At 32.6% G+C, this 22,527-nt stretch overlaps 10 protein-coding genes across 10 annotated transcripts; all 10 read left to right on the forward strand.

Moving 5' to 3' along the window:
• Nucleotides 1–359: 359 nt before the first annotated feature.
• Nucleotides 360–1,094, forward strand: LOC111519520. Its single transcript, XM_023180797.2, has 2 exons — nucleotides 360–823; nucleotides 880–1,094. The coding sequence occupies exons 1-2, from the start codon at nucleotides 459–461 to the stop codon at nucleotides 1,091–1,093; spliced, it is 579 nt and encodes a 192-aa protein (XP_023036565.1). The 5' UTR covers nucleotides 360–458; the 3' UTR covers nucleotide 1,094.
• Nucleotides 1,095–2,453: 1,359 nt separating this feature from the next.
• LOC124459761 lies at nucleotides 2,454–3,421 on the forward strand. The gene is made up of 2 exons (XM_047009371.1): nucleotides 2,454–2,990; nucleotides 3,057–3,421. Exons 1-2 carry the CDS (start codon nucleotides 2,824–2,826, stop codon nucleotides 3,283–3,285), a joined length of 396 nt encoding a protein of 131 aa, XP_046865327.1. The 5' UTR covers nucleotides 2,454–2,823; the 3' UTR covers nucleotides 3,286–3,421.
• Nucleotides 3,422–3,634: 213 nt separating this feature from the next.
• Nucleotides 3,635–4,777, forward strand: LOC111519521 (circadian clock-controlled protein daywake-like). Its single transcript, XM_023180798.2, has 3 exons — nucleotides 3,635–3,698; nucleotides 3,757–4,222; nucleotides 4,285–4,777. Exons 1-3 carry the CDS (start codon nucleotides 3,635–3,637, stop codon nucleotides 4,508–4,510), a joined length of 756 nt encoding a protein of 251 aa, XP_023036566.1. The 3' UTR covers nucleotides 4,511–4,777.
• A 1,631-nt stretch (nucleotides 4,778–6,408) lies between these two features.
• On the forward strand, nucleotides 6,409–7,532 carry LOC111519455. The gene is made up of 3 exons (XM_023180462.2): nucleotides 6,409–6,461; nucleotides 6,531–6,996; nucleotides 7,063–7,532. The coding sequence occupies exons 2-3, from the start codon at nucleotides 6,731–6,733 to the stop codon at nucleotides 7,286–7,288; spliced, it is 492 nt and encodes a 163-aa protein (XP_023036230.1). The 5' UTR covers nucleotides 6,409–6,461; nucleotides 6,531–6,730; the 3' UTR covers nucleotides 7,289–7,532.
• A 1,778-nt stretch (nucleotides 7,533–9,310) lies between these two features.
• LOC111519453 (circadian clock-controlled protein daywake-like) lies at nucleotides 9,311–10,308 on the forward strand. The gene is made up of 3 exons (XM_023180455.2): nucleotides 9,311–9,369; nucleotides 9,439–9,904; nucleotides 9,967–10,308. The coding sequence occupies exons 2-3, from the start codon at nucleotides 9,519–9,521 to the stop codon at nucleotides 10,175–10,177; spliced, it is 597 nt and encodes a 198-aa protein (XP_023036223.1). The 5' UTR covers nucleotides 9,311–9,369; nucleotides 9,439–9,518; the 3' UTR covers nucleotides 10,178–10,308.
• Nucleotides 10,309–12,156: 1,848 nt separating this feature from the next.
• On the forward strand, nucleotides 12,157–13,173 carry LOC111519466 (circadian clock-controlled protein daywake-like). Its single transcript, XM_023180516.2, has 3 exons — nucleotides 12,157–12,215; nucleotides 12,289–12,757; nucleotides 12,811–13,173. The coding sequence occupies exons 2-3, from the start codon at nucleotides 12,369–12,371 to the stop codon at nucleotides 13,019–13,021; spliced, it is 600 nt and encodes a 199-aa protein (XP_023036284.1). The 5' UTR covers nucleotides 12,157–12,215; nucleotides 12,289–12,368; the 3' UTR covers nucleotides 13,022–13,173.
• Nucleotides 13,174–13,704: 531 nt separating this feature from the next.
• Nucleotides 13,705–14,715, forward strand: LOC6650320. The gene is made up of 3 exons (XM_002073781.4): nucleotides 13,705–13,808; nucleotides 13,862–14,348; nucleotides 14,420–14,715. The coding sequence occupies exons 1-3, from the start codon at nucleotides 13,742–13,744 to the stop codon at nucleotides 14,625–14,627; spliced, it is 762 nt and encodes a 253-aa protein (XP_002073817.1). The 5' UTR covers nucleotides 13,705–13,741; the 3' UTR covers nucleotides 14,628–14,715.
• A 71-nt stretch (nucleotides 14,716–14,786) lies between these two features.
• On the forward strand, nucleotides 14,787–15,874 carry LOC6650321 (circadian clock-controlled protein daywake). Its single transcript, XM_002073782.4, has 3 exons — nucleotides 14,787–14,893; nucleotides 14,964–15,447; nucleotides 15,508–15,874. Exons 1-3 carry the CDS (start codon nucleotides 14,821–14,823, stop codon nucleotides 15,749–15,751), a joined length of 801 nt encoding a protein of 266 aa, XP_002073818.2. The 5' UTR covers nucleotides 14,787–14,820; the 3' UTR covers nucleotides 15,752–15,874.
• Nucleotides 15,875–18,657: 2,783 nt separating this feature from the next.
• Nucleotides 18,658–19,664, forward strand: LOC6650322 (circadian clock-controlled protein daywake). Its single transcript, XM_002073783.3, has 3 exons — nucleotides 18,658–18,750; nucleotides 18,834–19,317; nucleotides 19,385–19,664. The coding sequence occupies exons 1-3, from the start codon at nucleotides 18,684–18,686 to the stop codon at nucleotides 19,608–19,610; spliced, it is 777 nt and encodes a 258-aa protein (XP_002073819.1). The 5' UTR covers nucleotides 18,658–18,683; the 3' UTR covers nucleotides 19,611–19,664.
• A 127-nt stretch (nucleotides 19,665–19,791) lies between these two features.
• Nucleotides 19,792–20,301, forward strand: LOC26529096. The gene has a single exon (XM_015176742.2). It carries the CDS (start codon nucleotides 19,792–19,794, stop codon nucleotides 20,299–20,301), a length of 510 nt encoding a protein of 169 aa, XP_015032228.2.
• The last annotated feature ends 2,226 nt before the right edge of the window (nucleotides 20,302–22,527 follow it).

Genomic DNA, 22,527 nt, shown 5'->3' on the forward strand with positions numbered 1-22,527 from the left:
AATTTACACGATTAGATTGTTAGTAAAATATTTTATTATACACTATAATTAGTTTTGTATTGAGTTCCAGCTAAAACTTTAAAGGATTGACTAACAATTGTGCTTAAGGTAGAAACAAGTTTAAGCTTTTCTGTTTTGCGGTCGCTAATGACTTAAGTTAGCTAACCAGATAAAACGTTTAGAAGTCATTTTGATCAGTTAGCAGAGGAACATCATGGAGTTCACTTGTCTATTTATTCTAATATCGGCTAGTCAATTGGTCTTTGGACTACAATTACGTACGTAATTTATATGGATAAGTGTACAAAAGATTTCCCATTCAACTAAAATTTAATATATTCAACTTTTCAACAGCAAGTTTCGTGAATAGATGTAAATTTAGCGATCATAAATGTATTGAAATTGGTTTTAATAAAGTGATTAAATATCTTGGAAAATGGCCATTACCCGAATTGGAGATGACTCCATTGCATACAGTTGAACTGCCCGATACCCAATTCGTTGAGGAGGATCCGCGTAAACCATTATCCTATCAGGTACAAATCACCAATGCTACAGTCTATGGATTCGAAAATACAACAATAACGAAAGTGAAAAGCGATGTGAAGCAGAAGAAAGTCGAGTTATATGGACGTATACCAAGTTTAGTGGGAAAAACACGTAGCAGTGTGCATGCCAGGATAATTGCAGGATATTATAATGCATCCGGTCAAGCCATAGCGGAACTACAAAATTTTCGATTCATTATAAAGGCTTATCTTGTTGTTACCAATAGAAGATTCCTGAAACTCTACAAGGTGTTTGTTAACACCAAAATTGATAGGTATGTGATGAATATAATAGAGATCTCTGATAAGACTCTTCTGTGTAATTTTTTAGGGCCATCTTTGATGTTACCGATGTGCATACATATAACTCGGATTTTGCCATTGTTGTCAACCAATGGATGAACGAGAATTGGCAAGAAATTTGGACTGAATTTGAACCAATCATTAAGTCGGTCATAAGTGAATATTTTATTGAATATGTCAATAATAAATTGACCAGTCTGCAAGCACGATATGATGATTTCTTTTTGCCCGAAAATGAATGAATATCTATCAGCATAATGCAATTAATTAAAAAATAAGCATTGCCTTTTAGACTTAGAAAGAAAAAAAATTAATTGGCATCTTAAAAAAGATGTTAAAAAACTAAAAAAGGGAAGGGTAAGTGTAGCTAAAAGAAAAATCCCAATACTATAGGATTAGTCAAGGGGAGTTCAGTCACATATCATAATCGAGGTATAAGTGATTAAGTAGAGGTTAAATAAATATGCATTTGCATTTATTAATTTATTACTTAATTATGTAACCTGCAGAGATGTAAACTCTGTTGAACTTAAATTTAATAAAAATATAAAATCACTGCATAATTAAATTATTAGCAAGATTAAAATTATGTAAATAGTAGTAAAATAGTAGTTTAATTTCCGCTAAAACTGTAAAGGATTAATTTATGCTTATATTAGAAACTAGTTTAAGCTTTTCGCGTTCTAATCATTAGCAAAATGGGTTAACCATATCAAACCACATAAAGTCATCATAATCCAGAGATAAATGAAAAGCTTCTAATTCTAAACAAACAAACTTCTTCGAGCTTACCGATAGAGAAATATAATAGTAATTTTTTTACCGATCAGTACCAAGTGGAACAGCATGGAGATCAGTTGTATATATTCTAAACTAGCTGCTAAACGAGCTTTCAAAAGTTTTAAATTTCATCGATTTATGGTTATATTATTTATAGATAAGTTTAACAGAACGCTCTATGGAAAAGGGTTTTAAAACAAAAGACTCTTTTCCCCATTTTGCATTTTTTTTTAAAGTTTTCATAAGAAAATACTAAAACCTTGGCATTGGCATTGATATTCTGTGACCATTAAACATACAGTAGATGCCGGCTAAAACGATTTTTCAAAGGAACGGCAATACTTTTCCGATTTTGGTTCCATTTATATGAAAACCAAAAAAATGTTTGTTTCGTTATATGCGATAAATCGTTGCAACCGACAACGTTATAGCCGGTATCTACTGTAGTGTCTTTACTTAGGTCTCTTTGGTAAGGTCCTTCAAACCAGTTTTCACCATTTACATTTTCGAAAATTTTATTGAAATTAAAGAGTAAAACTGTTTATGTTACGACCTTTATGAAGAAGAGAGAAAATACTAATCGATATTAAATACGTGTATATTCGAATATTTATTGTTCGATATTTTATAATTAGTTGCGGTTTACTGTAAAGGATTAAGTTATAAACTAGTTTAAGCTTTTAATGACTTGATAATAGTTTAAGTTAGCTTATCGTCACGCGTTGACGACTACTTAGATCAGTTGGTAAAGGAACATCATGGAGCTTACTTGGCTGTTTTTTATAATATCGGCTAGTCACTTCGTCTTTGGACTGCAATTACGTAGGCAATTTAGTTATATTATATTCTCTACTAATGATACTTATTACACGTTTTCTTCGATCTGTCAGCATCTGGCTTAAATAAATGTAAATTTAGCGATCAAATATGCCTTGCAAAGGGCCTACAGAAAATACTTCAACAATTTGGTAAAACAGGAATACCCGAATGGAATATACCACCATTGAATATTTTGCAATTACCCGACACCAAATTTGTGGATGACGATCCGCATAAACCATTGTCGTATCAGGTTAAAATTACTAATGTCACTGCCTACGGATTCGAGAATTCAACAATAACGAAAGTTAGAAGTGATTTGAAGCAAAAGAAGATCGAAATATATGCAAATATTCCAAATTTAGTGGGCAAAATGAAAAGTAGTGTGAAAGCCCGAATATTTTTTGGATTTTTTAATGCTTCCGGCCGAACAATATCGGAACTTCAAAATGTGCGTTTGATTTGGAAAGTTTTCCTAGATTTTGGTAATCAAGGATATGTAAAGGTTTACAAATTGTTTCTCTATACAAAAATTGATAGGTAATTATACGTATAAATGTATATATTTCTTTCCCAAACTTACTAGTTTTGTTTTCACGATTCCAGAGCCGTTTTTGATGTCACCGATGTGAATTATGTCAACACCGATTTAGCTATTGTTGTCAGCCAATGGATGAACGATAATTGGCATGAATTTTGGTCGGAGTTTGAACCCACAATTATAGATGGGTTTAGTGAATATTTTATTGAATTTGCCAATGATAAATTGAATGCCCTACGCGTACGTTATGATGATTTATTTTTGCCCGAAGACTATGGAGACCCTAGACTCTAGAATGTAAAGTTTTAAAATGTTCATTCAATAAAATACATATTGATAATTAAGTTGAAATTGAGATAGTAATACCAATCTCAATAGAAATTTTACCTTAAAAATTGTTTATAATAAACCGCTTACCTATGAGACTTGACTTGGTGATAAGTTTTTTCTATTTCTTAAATAAAATATATACCTTACACCCTTTAGATTCAAAGTATGACTGAACTATTCTTGGTTGTCTATAGATTCTGAGAAAGCTTCAATTGCCAAGAAAATAAACTAGTTTAAGCTCACCATACCGTCAAAAGCATCACATATTATTATCATATATCAAAACTCGGTGAGTAGTTTTGCGAGGAACATCATGGAGATAAGTTGTATATTTTTTATAGTCGCTGTTATTCACCTGGCTCAAAGCTATCAACTACGTAATTAATTTCTGTGTGTCTTAGTCTCTAACTAATATTGTCTTCCTGACATACTTAGCACCTGATGCCGAGAAATGCAAATTCTCGGATGGAAAATGCCTTACCAATTTATCAAATTTTTTGATTAAACATTATGGCAAGAACGAATGGCCTGAAGTCAATATTTCTCGATTGGATGCTGTCAATATACCTGATGTGTCAGTCGCACAAGATGATGTGAAGAAAGCCATTTGGTATCAGGTGAAAGCTAAAAATCTTATAGCTTATGGCTTGGAGAATACAACAATTACTAAAGTTAAGTCAAATTGGGACAAGAAGACAGTTGATATATATGGTAAAATACCGAGACTTGCGGCCAAATTGGATTATAGCTTAAGCACAAAATTTATATCCTTTGTCTTTAATGCTACGGGGCATGGAACAGCAGAAGTTCAGAATTTCCAATTTATTATAAAAAACAATTTTGTGGCCAATAATGGATTTTTTAAACTGTATAAAGTGCATGTGACTACACAAATTGATCGGTATGTAAATATACAAAATTCTTGATTGTTAGTCCGTGTTCCAATTAAGCTTTTTTCCACAGAGCCATATTTGATTTGACAAATACACATTCAGATAATACAGATCTGGCAATTGTGGTCAATCAGCTGTTAAATGAAAGTTGGCAAGAGATTTGGCCTGAAGTAAAACCCATTTTTGAAAACCTGTTGCGAGAAAATTTTATTCAAATAGCAAATAATATATTGTCTTCAATAAGGTATGAGGATTTGTTTTTGCCTGAAGATACGGGTTTGGATAATTTAAAATAAATGGATAATGCTCATAGATCTAAATAGATTAGAATTTGCATTCTCAAAATATTTATTATTAATACATGATATTGGCTAATGCATACGTCTATATACATTCTGAATTAAGTAAACTATTTCAACATTAGGCACTAGAATTGAAAAAATAATCTTGCCTCTCTGAGATCCCTGGACCAAATTTCTACTATGTTCTTAAAGTTTAAAAATGAACGAGTATTCAAAAGTCTTAAATGTAAATTAAAACAAGAATTGAAATATATATTAATAAACTTTTAAAAAACTAGTAAGTGGCATATACATATAACGATAGGAATAAAATAAGAGAGAACTTGTTATGATAATTCGCGCTACAGGTTTCAATTTGCTCTAATTGCAAAATAATGTGAGCCTCGGAATAAAACAGACGTACTTAATATTTTTTTTAATTCCCCTTCAGTCCCTGAGTTTGTATAAACCTTGAGGTTAGCAACTTATCGGATGCTGGTTGTCGATCCCATAAAAGTATTTATATATCTTGTTGATCAGCATATAAAGTATTCTATATGGCCATATCCTTCTTTTATATTTTTGGGGATACATTTGTTAATCGTATTAATTTGATTCAAGTGTATCAAAATGAAGCTATGTTCAATTTAATCTTTAGACTCCCGCTATGATTGTTTAATTCAAGACACATATAATCTACTTGTACAGCTTATTAATATCAAATGGGCGACAAAATGATTTAAAGCGTAGCTGTTAAATGATAATGCATTTGCATTTATTTATTTAAACAAGACTTTACCTTAATTAACTAAACCTAACACATGTCGTTAACAAAGATACTCTGTAGAAATGAATTTTATTAAGATTTTTAAAATGTAGGGTTTATTTTTTTTTGCCAAATAGACCGACAAGCAGGTCGACTTACTTGGGATATAACCGATTACAGGGTATAACTTTCTTAGTGCTCTGTTTTTTCCCCCACTTTTTGTCAACCCGTGTTTTAAATTATATACCTATATATTTCAAATGGCTTGGTTTATACCAATTTTTTGCTGGCTTTGCAATAATCGAATCCGCTTAAAATGCGCTGGCCATAACAGCCGTGACTTTGACAACATTTTCTGGTTTGTCTGTGCCTAAGCCCGAGTTTGGCTTAATGCGCCTGGCTTGCCCACCTTGTGGCAGTCAGCAGTTAGATTTTAACCGTAAGTGCTCTTTAATGACTTTCCGTCGTTTGTCTCCGTTCCAGGCTCAGTACTCTATTAAGTCTGATCCGTTAGATCGTGTCTCATTTAATTTAAAGCTTAAGGCGTAGTTATTAAGCCAAAACTTTCGTTTAATCTTCATGTATCTCCAATTGTCAATAGGCTTCATAAAACGACCACTACATAACAGATGTTCCATAACATGATCTTTACCAGCATAGTATTGAATTGGTGAAGAAGCAATTCCTTAAGCTTGCGTCACGCGGTCTTAATTGGGACCCGGTATATTTTTCTGTTCCCTCCCGACGGACCAAAAGTTTTTCCTCATCTTTCTGTCTAGTAAAACACCCCACTGGATCGGGGATGTTTGGTTGCTTATAAGGTTCAAGCCTACTTTTCTACAATAATTGTTATGCTTTTTAGCTTAAGCTTTTTTCGTCGAATGCTGTATTAGTAGACGTAAATAAATTTTTATTTATTAATTAATTAATAAATATTAATTTGAATTATTTATTTATTCATTTTATTTTATTCTTATTTTTATATAAAATAACTAAAAAATTCCTGTCATTCTATGGAGAATTAAAGCACCTTTAACTATTTATTAAAAAAACTAGTTTCAGCTTACTGACATCGTGAAATTGGGTTTAAGTTTTCATTGGAATAACTACGATCGAGCAGTTTTCCGATGAATATCATGCTGACAAGTTGTATATTTCTTATCTTGGCTGCGACTCAGCTGGCTCAAAGCTATCAACTACGTACATAAATATAATACAATCCGCATCCGCATCGATTTATTTGTTAATAATATTGTCTTCTTGACGTAGCTTCTGGTGTGGAGAAATGTAAATTCTCAGATGACAATTGCCTTACCAAGTTTTTTAATTATTTGACAACCCATTATGGTAAGAAGGGTCTGCCTGAAATCAATATTCCTCCGTTGGATGCTCTGGAAGTTCGTGATGCGGCACTCGTCAATGAAGATGAGAAGAAAGCCATTTGGTATCAGGTGAAAGTTAGAAATGTTATGGTCTACGGCTGGGAGAATACAACATTCACTAAAGTTAAGGGAAATTGGAACAAAAAGTCATTTGATATATATGGTAAAATACCGAGACTTGCGGCCAAATTGGATTATAGCTTTGCCACAAAATTTATTGCCTTTGTCTTTAATGCTACGGGGAATGGAACAGTAGAAATTCAGAATTTCCAATTTATTATAAAAAACAATTTTGTGGTCAATCATGGATATTTTAAGCTGTATAAAGTGGGTTTGACTACCCAAGTTAGTCGGTATGTATACATATATACAAAATTCTTGATTCTTAGTCCCTGTCCCAATTAAGCTTTTTTCCACAGAGGCATATTTGATTTGACAAATACAAATTCGGATAATACAGATCTGGCAATTGTGGTCAATCAGCTGTTAAATGAAAGTTGGCAAGAGATTTGGCCTGAAGTAAAGCCCATTTTTGAAAACCTGTTGCGAGAAAATTTTGTTCAAATGGCAAATAATATGTTGTCTTCAGTAACGTATGAGGATTTGTTTTTGCCTGAAGATACGGTTATGGATAATTTAAAATAAATGGATAATGCTCATAAATCTAAATCAATTAGAATTTGCATTCTCAAAATATTTATTATTAATACATGATATTGGCTAATGCATACGTCTATATACATTCTGAATTAAGTAAACTATTTTAACATTAGGCACTAGAATTGAAAAAATAATCTTGCCTCTCTGAGATCCCTGGACCAAATTTCTACTATGTTCTTAAAGTTTAAAAATGAACGAGTATTCAAAAGTCTTAAATGTAAATTAAAACAAGAATTGAAATATATATTAATAAACTTTTAAAAAACTAGTAAGTGGCATATATATATAACGATAGGAATAAAATAAGACAGAACTTGTTATGATAATTCGCGCTACAGGTTTCAATTTGCTCTAATTGCAAAATAATGTGAGCCTCGGAATAAAACAGACGTACTTAATATTTTTTTTAATTCCCCTTCAGTCCCTGAGTTTGTATAAACCTTGAGGTTTCTTGACTTATCGGATGCTGGTTGTCGATCCCATAAAAGTATTTATATATCTTGTTGATCAGCATATAATGTATTCTATATGGCCATATCCTTCTTTTATATTTTTGGGGATACATTTGTTAATCGTATTAATTTGATTCAAGTGTATCAAAATGAAACTATGTTCAATTTAATCTTTAGACTCCCGCTATGATTGTTTAATTCAAGACACATATAATCTACTTGTACAGCTTATTAATATCAAATGGGCGACAAAATGATTTAAAGCGTAGCTGTTAAATGATAATGCATTTGCATTTATTTATTTAAACAAGATTTTACCTTAATTAACTAAACTTAACACATGTCGTTAACAAAGATACTCTGTAGAAATGAATTTTATTAAGATTTTTAAAATGTAGGGTTAATTTTTTTGCCAAATAGACCGACAAGCTGGTCGTCTTATACCGACTTGGGATATAAACAATTACAGGGTATAACTTTCTTAGTGCTCTGTTTTTTCCCCCACTTTTTGTCAACTCGTGTTTTAAATTATATATAGGTATATCTAAAATGGCTTGGTATAGAGCAATTTCTTGCTGGTTTTGCAATAATCGAATCCGCTTAAAATGCGCTGGCCATAACGGCCGTGACTATGACAACATTTTCTGGTTTGTCTGTGCCTAAGCCCGAGTTTGGGTTAATGCGTCTGGCTTGCCCATCTTGTGGCAGTCAGCAGTTAGATTTTAACCGTAAGTGCTCTTTAATGACTTTCCGTCGTTTGTCTCCGTTCCAGGCTCAGTACTCTATTAAGTCTGATCCGTTAGATCGTGTCTCATTGAATTTTAAGCTTAAGGCGTAGTTATTAAGCCAAAACTTTCGTTTAATCTTCATGTATCTTCAATTTTCAATAGAGCATGTAGTCTTCTTGGCTTCATAAAACGTTGGGCCAAAGAATTTGATGACCACTACATAACAGAAGTTCCATAACATGATCTTTACCAGCATAGTTTTAAATCGGTGAAGAAGCAATTCCTCAAGTTTGCGTTACGCGGTCTTAATTGGCACCCGATATATTTTTCTGTTCCCTTCCGACAAGACAGAAGTTTTTTTCCTATTCATCTTAGTAGATGTTACACTGATTCTTTTCCAATCTTTTAAGTAAAGTTTTAACAACCAATCTCACCTTATCTTTCTGTCTAGTGAAACATCCCACCGGATCGGGGATGTTTGGTTGCGTATAAGGTTTAAGCCTACTTTTCTACAATTAATTGTTATGCTTTTTAGCTTAAGCTTTTTTCGTTGAATGCTGTATTAGTTGACGTAAATAATTTTTATTTATTAATTAATTAATAAATATTAATTTGAATTATTTAGTTATTCATTTTATTTTATTTTATATAAAAATAAGAATAAAATAAAATGAATAACTAAATAATTCCTGTCATTCTATGGACAATTAAAGCACCTTTAACTATTTATTAAAAAAACTAGTTTCAGCTTACTGACATCGTGAAATTAGGTTTACATTTTCATTGGAATAACTACGATCGAGCAGTTTTCCGATGAATATCATGCAGACAAGTTGTATATTTCTTATATTGGCTGCGATTCAGCTGGCTCAAAGCTATCAACTACGTACATAAATATAATACAATCCGCAACCGCATCGATTTATTTGTTAATAATATTGTCTTCTTGACTTAGCTTCTGATGTGGAGAAATGTAAATTCTCAGATGACAATTGCCTTACCAAGTTTTTTAATTATTTGACAACCCATTATGGTATGAAGGGTCTGCCTGAAATCAATATTCCTCCAGTGGATGCCGTGAAAATTCCTGATGTGGCAGTCATCAAGGATGATAAGAAGAAAGCCATTTGGTACCACTTGAAAGCTAGAAATATTATGGTCAACGGCTTGGAGAATACAACATTCACTAAAGTTAAGGGAAATTGGAACAAAACGTCACTTGATATATATGGTAAAATACCGAGACTTGCGGCCAAATTTGATTATAGCTTTGCCACAAAATTTATTGCCTTTGTCTATAATGCTACGGGGCATGGAACAGCAGAAGTTCAGAATTTGCAATTTATTATAAAAAACAATTTCGTGGCCAATCATGGATTCTTTAAACTGTATAAAGTGCATGTGACTACACAAATTGATCGGTATGTAAATATACAAAATTCTTCATTGTTAGTCCGTGTTCCAATTAAGCTTTTTTCCACAGAGCCATATTTGATTTGACAAATACACATTCAGATAATACAGATCTGGCAATTGTGGTCAATCAGCTGTTAAATGAAAGTTGGCAAGAGATTTGGCCTGAAGTAAAGCCCATTTTAGAAAACCTGTTGCGAGAAAATCTTGTTCAAATGGCAAATAATATGTTGTCTTCAGTAACGTATGAGGATTTGTTTTTGCCTGAAGATACGTTTTAGGATAATATATAATAAATGGATTGTGCTTATAAATCTTAATCTATTAGAATTTGTATTATCAAAAAATGTATTATTAATACATGGTATGGGCATATGTACGTATATATACTTTCTGAATTAAATAAACTCTTTCAACACCAGGCACTTAAATTGAAAACATAAAAAGACTGAATTTTTATATATTTTAGGTATTAAAAAAAGTGAACATATTTTTCCAAAATTTTAAAGATTTATTGATTTATTTATGTACAGTTAACTTATAATGTAAAATTATATAGCTAACTAAATTATAGAGTGCTGGCTGCTGAGGCCTTCGACTCTCTTGTTGTGGTTATATTTGGTTTACAATTTTTTTTGGGTGAGGAACTTAAGGATAATATTTACATTTTTTGGAATTGGTAGGGAAAGGAGTTGAAGATTTATAAATATTTTATTATAAGAGGTTTTGAGGGATTGACATTCTCTTAGGATATGGCGTAATGGTATTTTTGTATTATTGCAGAATGGACATGAAGAGTTTAATGTTGGGTCGAGGTAGTGTTGGTGGATGATGTTGGTGTGGCCAAGTCTAACAATAAGTGTAGTGATTTTAATTTGTTGGGATCTTGACGTGTTTTTTGGGGCTTTGTATTCCTGCGGGTCAAGAGTTTGGTACCAGTTTGATGTGTTGTGTATTGTGTTTGTTGTAAGTGTTTTGAGGAAGTTTTTTAAATATTTGTTTATGTCTTAAAAGTTATGATTTGGGGTTAGGATGAGTGGAAGAACGGTAGCATCTTTCGCAGCAAGGTCGGCTAACTCGTTACCCTTAATGCCTACATGGCCGGGGATCCAGATGATTTTAAATTTTGGTTGGTATTTGGTGAGGATGTTTCGGATGAAGGATGCATAATAGGATGAGTTGTTGATGTTTCCTATTGCGTCTATAGTTGAGAGGGAGTCGGTGTATATGGCATATTTGTCGGGCTTGTGTTTAAAAATATTAAGGGCTTCTGTGATGGCGATAATTTCAGCAGAAAAAACTGTTGAGTAAAATGGTAATAAGCCTGATTTTATTATGTTGTGTTCGTTGGTTTTGTTTTTTTTTGGGAGCGGTCAAGAATTTGTTTAAATAATTTGTTGTATATGAGAGGAGGAGTTGAGGTTTTTAGATGTTCTCTGAGAGAGGAATCCGTTAATAGAGTGTTTAGGTGCCATGGTGGGGTATGTATTATTGGGTTGCTGGGATAATGTTTGTGTGGGATATCGAGGACTTTGTCTATTGTCTGTCTACTGTTGATTGGTATTTAACTTTCTTATTGTGTTTTTTAGTTTCTTATTATGTTGATGATTGGAGAGTTGTGTGAGTTTGTTAGTGATTTGCAGAGTTTGGCTGTGGCAATTTGATTTCGTATGTGAAGTGTGGGTATTTGGGCTTCGTGAAGCATATTGTTGACAGGAGTAGTTCGGATATTCTTATTGCAGAATTGGTAATTGAGTTAAGGAGTCGGATTGTAGATTGAGGGGCAGTTCCAAACAGGAGGAGGCAGTAGTCAATTTTTGATATTATTATTGCTTTGGTGACGTTAATTAGGGAGGAGGTGTGGCAGTTCAATTTGTGGTTTGAAAGGCATTTTAAATGACAAAATTATTTAAAGCGTTGCTGTTAAATGATAATGCATTTGCATTTATTTATTTAAGCAAGATTTTACCTTAATTAACGTAACATATGTATGTCGTTAACAGAAATACCTCGTACAAATGCATTTTTTTATTAAGATTTTTAAAATGTAGACCGACATGCAGACCGACTTATACCGACTTGACACTTGCTGTCGTTTACTACAGGGTATAACTAAATAATTCCTGTCGTTCTATGGAGAATTATGCACCTTTAACTATGTATTAAAAAAACTAGTTTCCGCTTACTGACATCGTGAAATCGGGTTTAAGTTTTCATTGGAATAACTACGATCGAGCAGTTTTCCGATGAATATCATGCAGACAAGTTGTATATTTCTTATATTGGCTGCGATTCAGCTGGCTCAAAGCTATCAACTACGTACATAAATATTATACAATCCGCATCCCCATCTATATATGTAGTTGTTAATAATATTGTCTTCTTGACTTAGCTTCTGATGTGGAGAAATGTAAATTCTCGGATGGCAAATGCCTTACCAAGTTTTTAAACTATTTGATAACCCATTATGGTATGAAGGGTCTGCCTGAAATCAATATTCCTCCATTGGATGCCGTGAAAATTCCTGATGTGGCAGTCGTCAAGGATGATAAGAAGAAAGCCATTTGGTACCAGGTCAAAGCTAGAAATGTTATGGTCTACGGCTTGGAGAATACCACAATCACTAAAGTTAAGTCAAATTGGGAGAAAAAGTCACTTGATATATATGGTAAAATACCAAGACTTGCAGCCAAACTGGATTATAGTTTAAAAACAAAAATTATTGCAATTACTGCCTCGGCAACGGGCCGCGGATGGGCAGAAGTTCAAAATTTTCAATTTATTTTAAAAAATGATTTTGTCTTGAACAATCATGGACATCTCCAACTTTTTCATATGGATGTTGCCACAAAATTTAATCGGTATGTACCATTAATATTTTTTCTACGGGTGCTAACATTGCTTTTTTTTATAGAGCTATATTTGATTTGACAGATACAAATGCAAATAATACTGATCTTGCGATTGTGCTTAATGAAATGTTAAATGAAAATTGGCAGGAGGTTTGGCCCGAAGTAAGACCCACTTTTGAAACTTTGTTAAGGGAGAATTTCATTTCTAAAGCAAATAGTATTTTGTCTGTTGTGCCGTATAAGGATTTTTTTTTGTCTGAAGATGCATTTTGAGTTATTAAATTTAATCTATTTCTATTAATCATTATATACACTTCTGTACATTTTTAAGATAATTCTTAAATTAATTCGTTTTTATATATACATTGCATTATTATTGTAAAAGAAATCTAAATCAGACAGATCTTCATGTTAATGACTTTATTATACCCTGTATAAATTTTTAAATTCATTAAGCTAGCTTCTAAGTATCTAATAAATACAAATCTATGTTCCACACTGCCTTTAATTTTAATTCAGATTTTTTAATGTTAGATATTTGTGTATCCTTTAGATAATTCCTTTGCTATGTTCATGTAAAGAAGGGTTGATGACGATTCCTTCTGTTTTTTTTTTGCAAATTTTATAAACACATTTGCTTTTAGCTACTTCTAAAGACCTGATCGATAGAAAATCAGAAATCGTACAGCTTTAAAAAGCTTTTTCAGCTTCTACAGCAATGCATACGAGAAGCATTCTAATTGAAATTTCAATTCAATTACATGTTGATCAACTTTTGTAAGAGTATAAAGATTTGTAGGAATGAAATGGATATATACAAACAAACTTATTTGCAAGAGTTACGAATGACAGAGAGAACTTGTTATGATAATATTCACTACAGGTTTCGATTTCCTCATAAATGTTCTAATAATGTTACAAAGCAGTTTTAATCATCGAATGCCTTCCGTGAACTATGCAAGTGCATATTTGTTTGTGATCAGTATTGGAAATATGCGTGATTTGTTTCAAATATTGTTGGGCCTCGTGTTTTTAACTGGTCTACAGTGTCAAAAGCTACGTGAGTGACCCAATCAAATTTTTAAATGTGTTGTTATTTTAAATCATTTCAAGCCAAGGGAGTCAGCAAGTGCCATTATGGTGATGGACAGTGCCTAAAGGATACAGCCAATGCTTTGATACAAAATTATCGCAAAGGAATACCAGAAATCTATTTAAAAACATTCGATGTGGTTAATGTAAGAGATTGGGTGCTAGTCAACGATTCACAAGTAGGCGTAGCTTGGTATTATTTTGAATTGTTCAATCAGACTAATTATGGTTTCGAGAATACCACAATTACGGAAATTAAAGGCTTTGACAAAGATCCCACATTAAGTAAAATTGAAATTTCTGGTACGATACCCAAATTGATCTATAAGGGTCAATATAATGCCAAGGGACGTATGCTTTGGATGGTGAATATAGAATCGTCTGGAAATTCCGTATCCGATTTTCTTAATTTTCAATTCCATTTGACACTGAAAGTCCGTACAGAATATCGAAATAATAAACGTTATATGAAAATTTATGAATTGGTGCCCAGCATAACTTTGGATCGGTAATTTATATATATTTAAGCCCGATGTCTCCAAATTAATAAGTTATATCTCTTTTATCTCTTATATACAGCTGGATTCAGTGGTTAGATGATTTCTTTCCTGAAAATTTTGATCTAACCTTGGCCGTTAATAATCTATTTAATCGAAATTGGGTAGAATTTTGGAATGAATTGGAACCAAGCATATTGCGTTTATTTACTACAGTTTTCATGGATATGTTCGATGAGCTCTTCTATAATATTCCCTACGATGATTTGTTCTTACAAGATGATGAATAAATAGAAATAGAGATAGAGATAGAAATATGTATAAATTATTTTAAATAATATATTTACAACAAATTAAAGTTTCAAAAGCTTTCGAAAACCGGTTCATTTTGCATTTGCTGTAAACTACATACCAAGGCTCCCCAGAGACTATAAAGCCATCAACTGTTGTGGCAAATACTTCTAGATCGGTAAAAAAAAAAAAATGTGGAAAATATTATTTGCGGTCCTAAGTGTAGAGTTTATTTATTTTAATGTATGCCAAAGTCAGAGTTTAAGTGAGTTACCGGATTCTTTTTCTAAATAATTGCATTTAACTCATTTTATTCTATGTGTAATTTTCAAAAGCTAAAGATATCAAGAAATGCCATTTTGGAGATACAACATGTCTGATAAAGACAATTAATGATATTATACAAAAATATCCAAGGGGAATACCCGCATTGGGAATGAAACCAATCAATGTTGTCGATATAAATAATACGGAACTCTTGAATCAAGCTGATATTGGTGGAATTAAATTTGAATTTAAAATGTACGATCAGGTTAACTATGGTTTCGAAAATACGACAATAACGAATTTAATTGGCTTTGGCAAAGATCCAACTACCGAATATATGGAGATACATGGAAATATTCCCAGTCTAATACACAAGGGTAAATATCTGGCAAATGGACAGATTTTGCTACTTCGTCTAAATGCCACAGGTGAATCTACATCGGATTTTCAAAATTTTCATTTTGTTTTAAAACTAAAAGTTCAAATGGAATATCGCAATAATAAGCGTTATTTAAAAATTTATGAACTAGTTCCCAGAGTTAGTTTGGATCGGTAAGCCGTAAATTTGGACGACTATGTAGATAACTGTTTTAAATACCTTTTTTTTGGCAGTTGGATAATTTGGCTTGAAGATTTCTTTCCCGAGAACTCGGACTTAACCACAGCTGTTAACAAAGTTATCAATTCAAATTGGGTTGAGTTTTGGAATGAAGTAGAACCGGCCATATTAAATGTATTTACTGATGTTTTCACTCATTTGGTGGGAGATATTTTTCAAAAAACACCTTACGATGATTTATTCCTCGCCGACGACGACGACTCGGAGGAACACACAGAGATTCCTATAAAAAGCTAGTTATTTTTCAATTAAATACCTAAAAGTTCTTATGTTACTTGGGAACAGGTTTATAGTCGTGTAGTTTCTTAGGAAAGTGTAAATAAAATATATTTCAATATACTTGGATTGGATGAAAATCAATTATATTTATTTGTTAATTAATTGTCTTTTATAAAACCTGAAATTTGTTATCAAATTACAGGGTGCTTTTTATAATCTACTATGCGTATGAACATATATGCATACTACCCAGAGACGGATTAGCCATATAGCAGGATTAGCAAATCCACTGTAAAAATATCTTTAATCATTCATTTGTTAAAATGCAGTATGACCAAAATATGTATATGTAATTGAATAAAATAAAAATGTTATCCAGATATACTTTCAAGCGATACAAAAAAGGCCTAAGAACAGAGAGAATAAGAGAAAACACCTCCTCACAGGGTTATGGTTTAGCTATTTAAGTCTTTTATGTTCAAATCGGAAGAATTCTTATTACATTTATTACATTTCTTTCAAATTAAACTTAGTTCTTTACCAAAAATGTGGTAAATTGCGAAATAATTTAGATATATCTGAATATAAACATATATAACTTAATGAAACCGTTTAGAAATTGACCAAACCTACGGTCTGAAAAATAGGTAAATTTTGTAAAAATTCTTAGAAGTCATTTTCATTTTTGGATTCTGTAAAGTCTGCTAGATTTGGCTAACTTTCTGTTGGAATACCCCATTTCCACTTTAAAAATTACACTTTACAGTACTAGATTAAGTTTTTTAAGTGACATGAAGTTTGGTCACAATGAAGATCTTTCTTTCCTTTTTTCTGCAAATGTAAAACGTGGTTGCTGGTGTTGCCAAAGCTCAAGTTCAAGTGTTTAACCCTCCGTCGGACACATATTTTAAAACCTTCGGACGGACACTTGGGTCTGGCCAGACCCCTATGTATTTACATGCATTTGCATGCATTTAAATAGAAATTAACCATATATTCTGGCTCATATATGTACCGAGTAGGTAGATATTTTAATTTCTTACCATTCTTAATCGATTTGCCATGCATTGAGCTATATGTGGAAGAAAATATACATATACCCGAAAAAAAATCGGATTACGGAAAAAAGACATTTTTCCTTCGTTCACTTTTGTTTTTTATTTTTAATTAATTTGTTGTTGTTTTAACAATAGAAATGGAATGAAATGTAATTGTATGATGGAAAATATAATTCCAATTTTCTTACGGATTCTGAGAAACACAAACAAAGCATGTATAAGCTGTTTTTGAGTGTTGTTGGCATACTGGCTGATTGCAAGCAGTACAAAAAAAACGAGTTTTACGGCGCACTTTTTCGCTTCCTTGTAAACAACAGCGACACTCTCTCTTGTTTGTGAGTGTATCGGCTCCGGCTTTATTGGCAAGGATCAAATTTGTTGTTAAATTTATTGGTTTTCCGAAGAATGCTCAACCGCCGAACGAGTTGTAAATTGACCAATGACATGAATATTGTTCATTCGATTTTCGATATTTGCACGAACTAATGTATTGAAGAGATTATTCAAAAAAGTTCGCCGGGCGCTGTTTTTTTCGTAACCATCCACTTCCTTACATATACAGTAAGCAGCCAATGCCATGATATCCAACATGTTGCAAAAGAAAACATATGTCCATCGCCTTGTTGGTCGTTTTGTCGTGAAATGCAAAACCATTTGATCCATTGAATCGACACCTGCTTTGTTAGCATTATAAAACATAATTGCCTCTGGTTTCTTTGCCTCTCCTTCACAGAACTTCGAATAATGTACGGTGGAAAGCAAATTTACGGCTCGATTTTTTTTTGGCACGTAGCTACAAATCGATACGTTTTCATGAAAACCAAACAATGATGAAAGCACTGGACGAGAGTCATGTTTTTTCATTTCCGAAGGAAGACATATCTTGTTGGATCGTATGGTGCCAACCAATGCGAGACCAATAACAGCAAGTCTTTTGGCAGCATCCAATGTTACAAAGAAATTATCAGCAACGATCGTTCGGCCACTCATACTATATCGGTTTGAAAGTTGCATCAACACATTTTCGCCTTGGTTCACTTCACGATTGGTTCCTTCTTTGCCAGTATACAGCTTTCCTTGCAACGGATATTTCGTTTTCGCATCGCATGCCCACCACACTTTTATACCATATTTTGCTGGCTTTGACGGTATATATTGTGTAAATTTGGTTCTGCCACGATATGGAAACAGTTGCTCGTCAATAGTCACAACATCATGTGCATCATAGTTATTGGCGAGGTTTTCATTTCAAAAATTCCATATATCTTCCATTTTTAATCCTTTTTTTTCGCCTTGTTCAAGGACCTTTTGGTAATTGTCCTGTGGCTAGATCGATAGAAAATAAAATTTTAGGAAGCTACCTGGAATTTTAAGTCGATAGATAAAATGGAACCATGTTAGCTTAACGTTCAAAGTCAAAAAAGGTCAGGCCGGACCCAGGTGTCCGACGGAGGGTTAATATAAATGAAGATATATAAACAAATAAAAGCGGTGTTTCTTTTGTGTTAACTAATAGTTAGTTCTTCAACACTTTCGCATTGGAATGTGACCTTTTAATTCGGATTTCCACACCGAACTCTTATATTTTAAGCAATCCCCGGTGCTAGCTTAATCCGGCACTGCTACTAACTGTTGCTAGATAATATAAGATAATAACAATAATTGTTAAAGTAAAAGTAGACAATTACTGCATTAATTTCAATGAATTAAAATGCAATGAGGTTCTAATAGTTTCTATAACTGGTTTAGTTTTCAAAAAGAGCTTTTTGCTACCGTTTACCTGTTATGGAAATCAATTTGTTCAATTCACATCACCTGTACCTAGAATCTATAGAATTTTCATTTTACTGGCAACTGTTGAAGCCATCACATATATAGAAGTCATTGCAGAAATGCGAGATATATTAATTTTGGCATGGTCTGCGCAGTTTTTCACAATATCTTTGGCTCAATTGTGGCGTAGGTAACTGAACAAATTAACTAACTTGGTAGTCGAAACTTTCAATATACATTTGTGACGCTTTGTTTTTTTGTTTTTGCAGCCAAAGAAATAAAGAAATGCCATTATGGTGATACAGAGTGTCTGGTTAATACAGCGAATGCCATTATACGAAAATTTCCACGTGGCATACCTGCAATTGGCTTAAAACCCATTGATGTTGTGGATATAAAGGATTCAAAATATTGGAATGATGAAAAAATTGGTGCATTTTGGTTAATATTCGATTTATATCAACAAGTTAACTATGGTTTCGAGAACACTACAATAACGAATATTAAAGGATTTGACAAAAATCCAACATTATCGTATATGGAAATTCATGGACATATACCAAATGTAATACACAAGGGCCGATATATGTCTCAGGGACGAACTTGGCTAGTGGAAATGAATTCCACGGGTGAATATCAATCAGACTTTCAAAGTTTCAATTTCACATTGAAAATGAAAGTATTCATGGAGTATCGTAATCATAAAAGATATTTAAAAATGTATGAACTGGTGCCCAGGGTGGCATTGAATCGGTGGGTTCTTTAATCTTCCTTTAGAGTAATTTCTTGTTAATATTAAATATATTTAATTCTATTCCAGATGGATCTTCTGGTTGGATAATTTTTTTCCTGACAATTCTGATTTGACATGGGCCATAAATCATGTATTCAATTCGAATTGGATTGAATTTTGGAATGAATTGGAGCCAGTAAATTTGAAAATATTTGCGGGAATATTTCGGGATTTAATTGCGGATATATTTAATAATATTGCCTACGATGATATGTTTCTACCAGATGAGACTGAGACTGAAGTAAATGTTTGAAAAAGAACGGGTTAAAATGTGTTTTGCAAATTACTAAAACCGGTTACGTAAATTTCAATAATTCCAATGCAATACTTCGATGTACTTGGCATCTATTTGCAATATTTAGTTGAGATTTATCATTGAGGTTGCAGGTTCTATTTATTGTTGACTGTTATTCAATATGAACAAGTTAAATACAATGGCTTTAATCTTTATTGCAGCTAAAAATATAGAAAAATGCCATTTCGGTGACACAATTTGCTTGATACGAACAATGAATAGTATTATCCATCATTATCCCAAGGGCATATCGGAAATAGGTCTCCCACCCCTCGATGTTACACACTTTAATCTAGTGTCTGTTTTAAATACTACAACTAAAGGTCCCATATGGTTAAATTTTCATTTGAGAGATAATATCAATAAGGGTTTTAATAATGCCACAATTATCCATGTCGATGGATTTGATCAGGATCCCACAAAGAAGCAAATTGAGATCAAGGCTCGCATTCCCCGCATCTTGCACGAAGCTAACTATGACATGGAGGGCAAATTCTTATTATTCAAAGCCAATTCAACTGGTAAACTAACATCAGATTTTCAAAATTTCGAATTAACATTGATCGTAAAGGTCTTTGTCGAATACAGACAGGATAAAAGATTCTTGAAAATCTATTCATTGGTGCCAAATGTCAAAATTGATCGGTAAGTAATGTTTGTAAAAAAAAAAACCGTCTATATGCTATATTTGGTATGTTCTTTCTTTTTTCTAACAAGTGTACATACACAGACGCAACGCAACATGAACTGTATGCGTATGCGTGCCGTGTGCTTTGCTCAGGCAATGATCGAATATGAAAAAAAAATTTGGAGTAAAAAAAGAAACAATTTACTTACATAAATCCTAGCTCTATCCATGAAATTAATAGCCTTCTGGTACTTATCCGTCATTTTGAGTTTTGCTGGTAAAATTAAACAATTATTAATATATTTGAAATATATAAATTTACATTTACATACCTTTTTATTTGTTGACCGTTTGTTAAATGTGGCTGGGTCAAGTGTACGCCGCAAGTTTCATTTCCTTTTTCGGCCCATTCCCAGCACTCCCAAAATTTATAAATGCACAATATCCAATTCATTAAATTTATTTTTTACCAACTGACCAAGGACTCTTAAAAGCTAATATGAAAACTAACTCTAATATACCATCTAATACTAAATTTTCATCACTAACATTAATTATTTTACTTAAATTATAATATTCCGTAGTTTCACTTAAAACTAATTTTCCAAAAGCCTCTAACTTATTATTAGAAATATTCCCTAACCACATACACTTACTATTATCTAATTTTCCTAACTTTCTATTCATAGTATGTATTTTTTGTGTAACTTGTGTGAGGGAGTTTTTTTCTTTTGTATAATAGTGCCTCAAGACCGCTGGAACACCGACCTCGCAAACTTCTATTATTGTAAGGTCTTCGATGTCCAGCGGCCTTGAGTACATATGACACAATGTGTTATCAATGTGCCCTTTATGATTGAGCATTACATTCTGGGACTGTTCCATTATTATTTTCGAAATAATTTCGCACTGAAACATTAATTGGATTGCCATCAGTAACAAAGCAAACCAAATTAGTTGATATGCGTGCTTTTTTTATAAAACTACATATTTCTACAATAATTTCTATTATGGTTTCTGCCGCCATAAATTTGTACTTCGTCATCATTAAGTTCATGTATATGAGGGTCCTCTTCGAACCATCGAGGGACACGGCCATCATAGTCAACATTTTGGCTATCTCACCGCTCCTGGCTTTTTTTGACGAGGTTCCGGCTTCCTCGATACCCTTTCCGGGATTAATTCGTACCTGTAATATTTAAAAAATATTATTAATATAATGTTTAGACACTTTCCGAAGTCTCTCCAACTTACCAGGGGCGGCAAAAATAGCTCATCGATGCTAATGAAAAAAGGCTCCCCTAGGAAAATGTCCAGCGAATTGAAATTTTCTATTATCCTTTCCTTGGCATTATTAGGGAATTTGCGGCAATATTCCCCCAATTCTGTAATTCCCTCGACAATTTTCTCATCCGGAATCCATTCCAGAATTTCAAGTTCTTTTGCAATTACGTTCAATTTTAAATTTGCCATTTTTTTGGTTGGTTTTGGTTTTTGGTTTTTTAGTTGCTGGTTTTCTTGTAGTTTTATTTAATTTTGACATTTGATTTTTGACATTTGTATCAATGTCAAAAAGCCCGTCTTTTATTTCCGTTTTATTTGACATTCAAATAAACTCCCATCTCAATTCCCCCTATTTTTTCCCCTCCAATCCAAGGGTTGCCATATATCTATCCAAGGGCTGCAAACTTGAAAATTCTAAATTTTCAAGGGACTCAAACTTTATATCTGTTAAGAAAATTAAAAATGCAAAGAACTTAACTCGTTTCTCATAATAAAAATTATATTTAAAAGTAAATATAAATATATATTTAAATGCATTTATGTATTTATATACATACATAACATATAGGAATATACATATATATATGTATGTTATTTGTAAGTTTCTTTGTTTGTTTGTCTCAACAATTGCTCCATCGACATCGACGAGTGCGGCAGTCTGAGGTGCAGTGTTGTCATTTTTTGTTAGGCCAAAACAGCTGAATCGACTCAAGAAAACAGCTAAAAAAAGCTGAATCTCCGGGGAAAAAAGTCGAAAAAAGCTGATTTTTAAATATTGAATTTTTTACTAGATTTTCAATATCTTCCTTATCGCTCGTATAATATTCTCTCTGTTCTATTTTATTTAGACAGCTGGGCGGTAGCTGGTAATGAAAACAGCATTTGTTTTCTCGGTGCAGTCCATATCTAAAATTTTAGATAAGCTAATTTCTAATTTAAAAATATATATAAATATAAACCTTA

This window comes from Drosophila willistoni, chromosome 3R, assembly GCF_018902025.1.
Source record: "Drosophila willistoni isolate 14030-0811.24 chromosome 3R, UCI_dwil_1.1, whole genome shotgun sequence".
NCBI lineage: Eukaryota > Metazoa > Arthropoda > Insecta > Diptera > Drosophilidae > Drosophila > Drosophila willistoni.

Bases quoted from the DNA above. Each gene is read 5' to 3' on its own strand.
- LOC6650320 (XM_002073781.4), top strand. From the start codon at position 13,742: ATGCGTGATTTGTTTCAAATATTGTTGGGCCTCGTGTTTTTAACTGGT. The intron at 13,809-13,861 runs GTGAGTGACCCA...AATCATTTCAAG, and splicing joins TCTACAGTGTCAAAAGCTAC to CCAAGGGAGTCAGCAAGTGC. The intron at 14,349-14,419 runs GTAATTTATATA...TCTTATATACAG, and splicing joins CCCAGCATAACTTTGGATCG to CTGGATTCAGTGGTTAGATG.
- LOC6650321 (XM_002073782.4), top strand. From the start codon at position 14,821: ATGTGGAAAATATTATTTGCGGTCCTAAGTGTAGAGTTTATTTATTTT. The intron at 14,894-14,963 runs GTGAGTTACCGG...AATTTTCAAAAG, and splicing joins ATGCCAAAGTCAGAGTTTAA to CTAAAGATATCAAGAAATGC. The intron at 15,448-15,507 runs GTAAGCCGTAAA...TTTTTTTGGCAG, and splicing joins CCCAGAGTTAGTTTGGATCG to TTGGATAATTTGGCTTGAAG.
- LOC111519466 (XM_023180516.2), top strand. From the start codon at position 12,369: ATGAAGGGTCTGCCTGAAATCAATATTCCTCCATTGGATGCCGTGAAA. The intron at 12,758-12,810 runs GTATGTACCATT...TTTTTTTTATAG, and splicing joins GTTGCCACAAAATTTAATCG to AGCTATATTTGATTTGACAG.
- LOC6650322 (XM_002073783.3), top strand. From the start codon at position 18,684: ATGCGAGATATATTAATTTTGGCATGGTCTGCGCAGTTTTTCACAATA. The intron at 18,751-18,833 runs GTAGGTAACTGA...TTGTTTTTGCAG, and splicing joins ATCTTTGGCTCAATTGTGGC to CCAAAGAAATAAAGAAATGC. The intron at 19,318-19,384 runs GTGGGTTCTTTA...ATTCTATTCCAG, and splicing joins CCCAGGGTGGCATTGAATCG to ATGGATCTTCTGGTTGGATA.
- LOC111519455 (XM_023180462.2), top strand. From the start codon at position 6,731: ATGGTCTACGGCTGGGAGAATACAACATTCACTAAAGTTAAGGGAAAT. The intron at 6,997-7,062 runs GTATGTATACAT...TTTTTTCCACAG, and splicing joins TTGACTACCCAAGTTAGTCG to AGGCATATTTGATTTGACAA.
- LOC26529096 (XM_015176742.2), top strand. From the start codon at position 19,792: ATGGCTTTAATCTTTATTGCAGCTAAAAATATAGAAAAATGCCATTTC.
- LOC111519520 (XM_023180797.2), top strand. From the start codon at position 459: ATGACTCCATTGCATACAGTTGAACTGCCCGATACCCAATTCGTTGAG. The intron at 824-879 runs GTATGTGATGAA...GTAATTTTTTAG, and splicing joins GTTAACACCAAAATTGATAG to GGCCATCTTTGATGTTACCG.
- LOC124459761 (XM_047009371.1), top strand. From the start codon at position 2,824: ATGAAAAGTAGTGTGAAAGCCCGAATATTTTTTGGATTTTTTAATGCT. The intron at 2,991-3,056 runs GTAATTATACGT...TCACGATTCCAG, and splicing joins CTCTATACAAAAATTGATAG to AGCCGTTTTTGATGTCACCG.
- LOC111519521 (XM_023180798.2), top strand. From the start codon at position 3,635: ATGGAGATAAGTTGTATATTTTTTATAGTCGCTGTTATTCACCTGGCT. The intron at 3,699-3,756 runs GTAATTAATTTC...TGACATACTTAG, and splicing joins GGCTCAAAGCTATCAACTAC to CACCTGATGCCGAGAAATGC. The intron at 4,223-4,284 runs GTATGTAAATAT...TTTTTTCCACAG, and splicing joins GTGACTACACAAATTGATCG to AGCCATATTTGATTTGACAA.
- LOC111519453 (XM_023180455.2), top strand. From the start codon at position 9,519: ATGAAGGGTCTGCCTGAAATCAATATTCCTCCAGTGGATGCCGTGAAA. The intron at 9,905-9,966 runs GTATGTAAATAT...TTTTTTCCACAG, and splicing joins GTGACTACACAAATTGATCG to AGCCATATTTGATTTGACAA.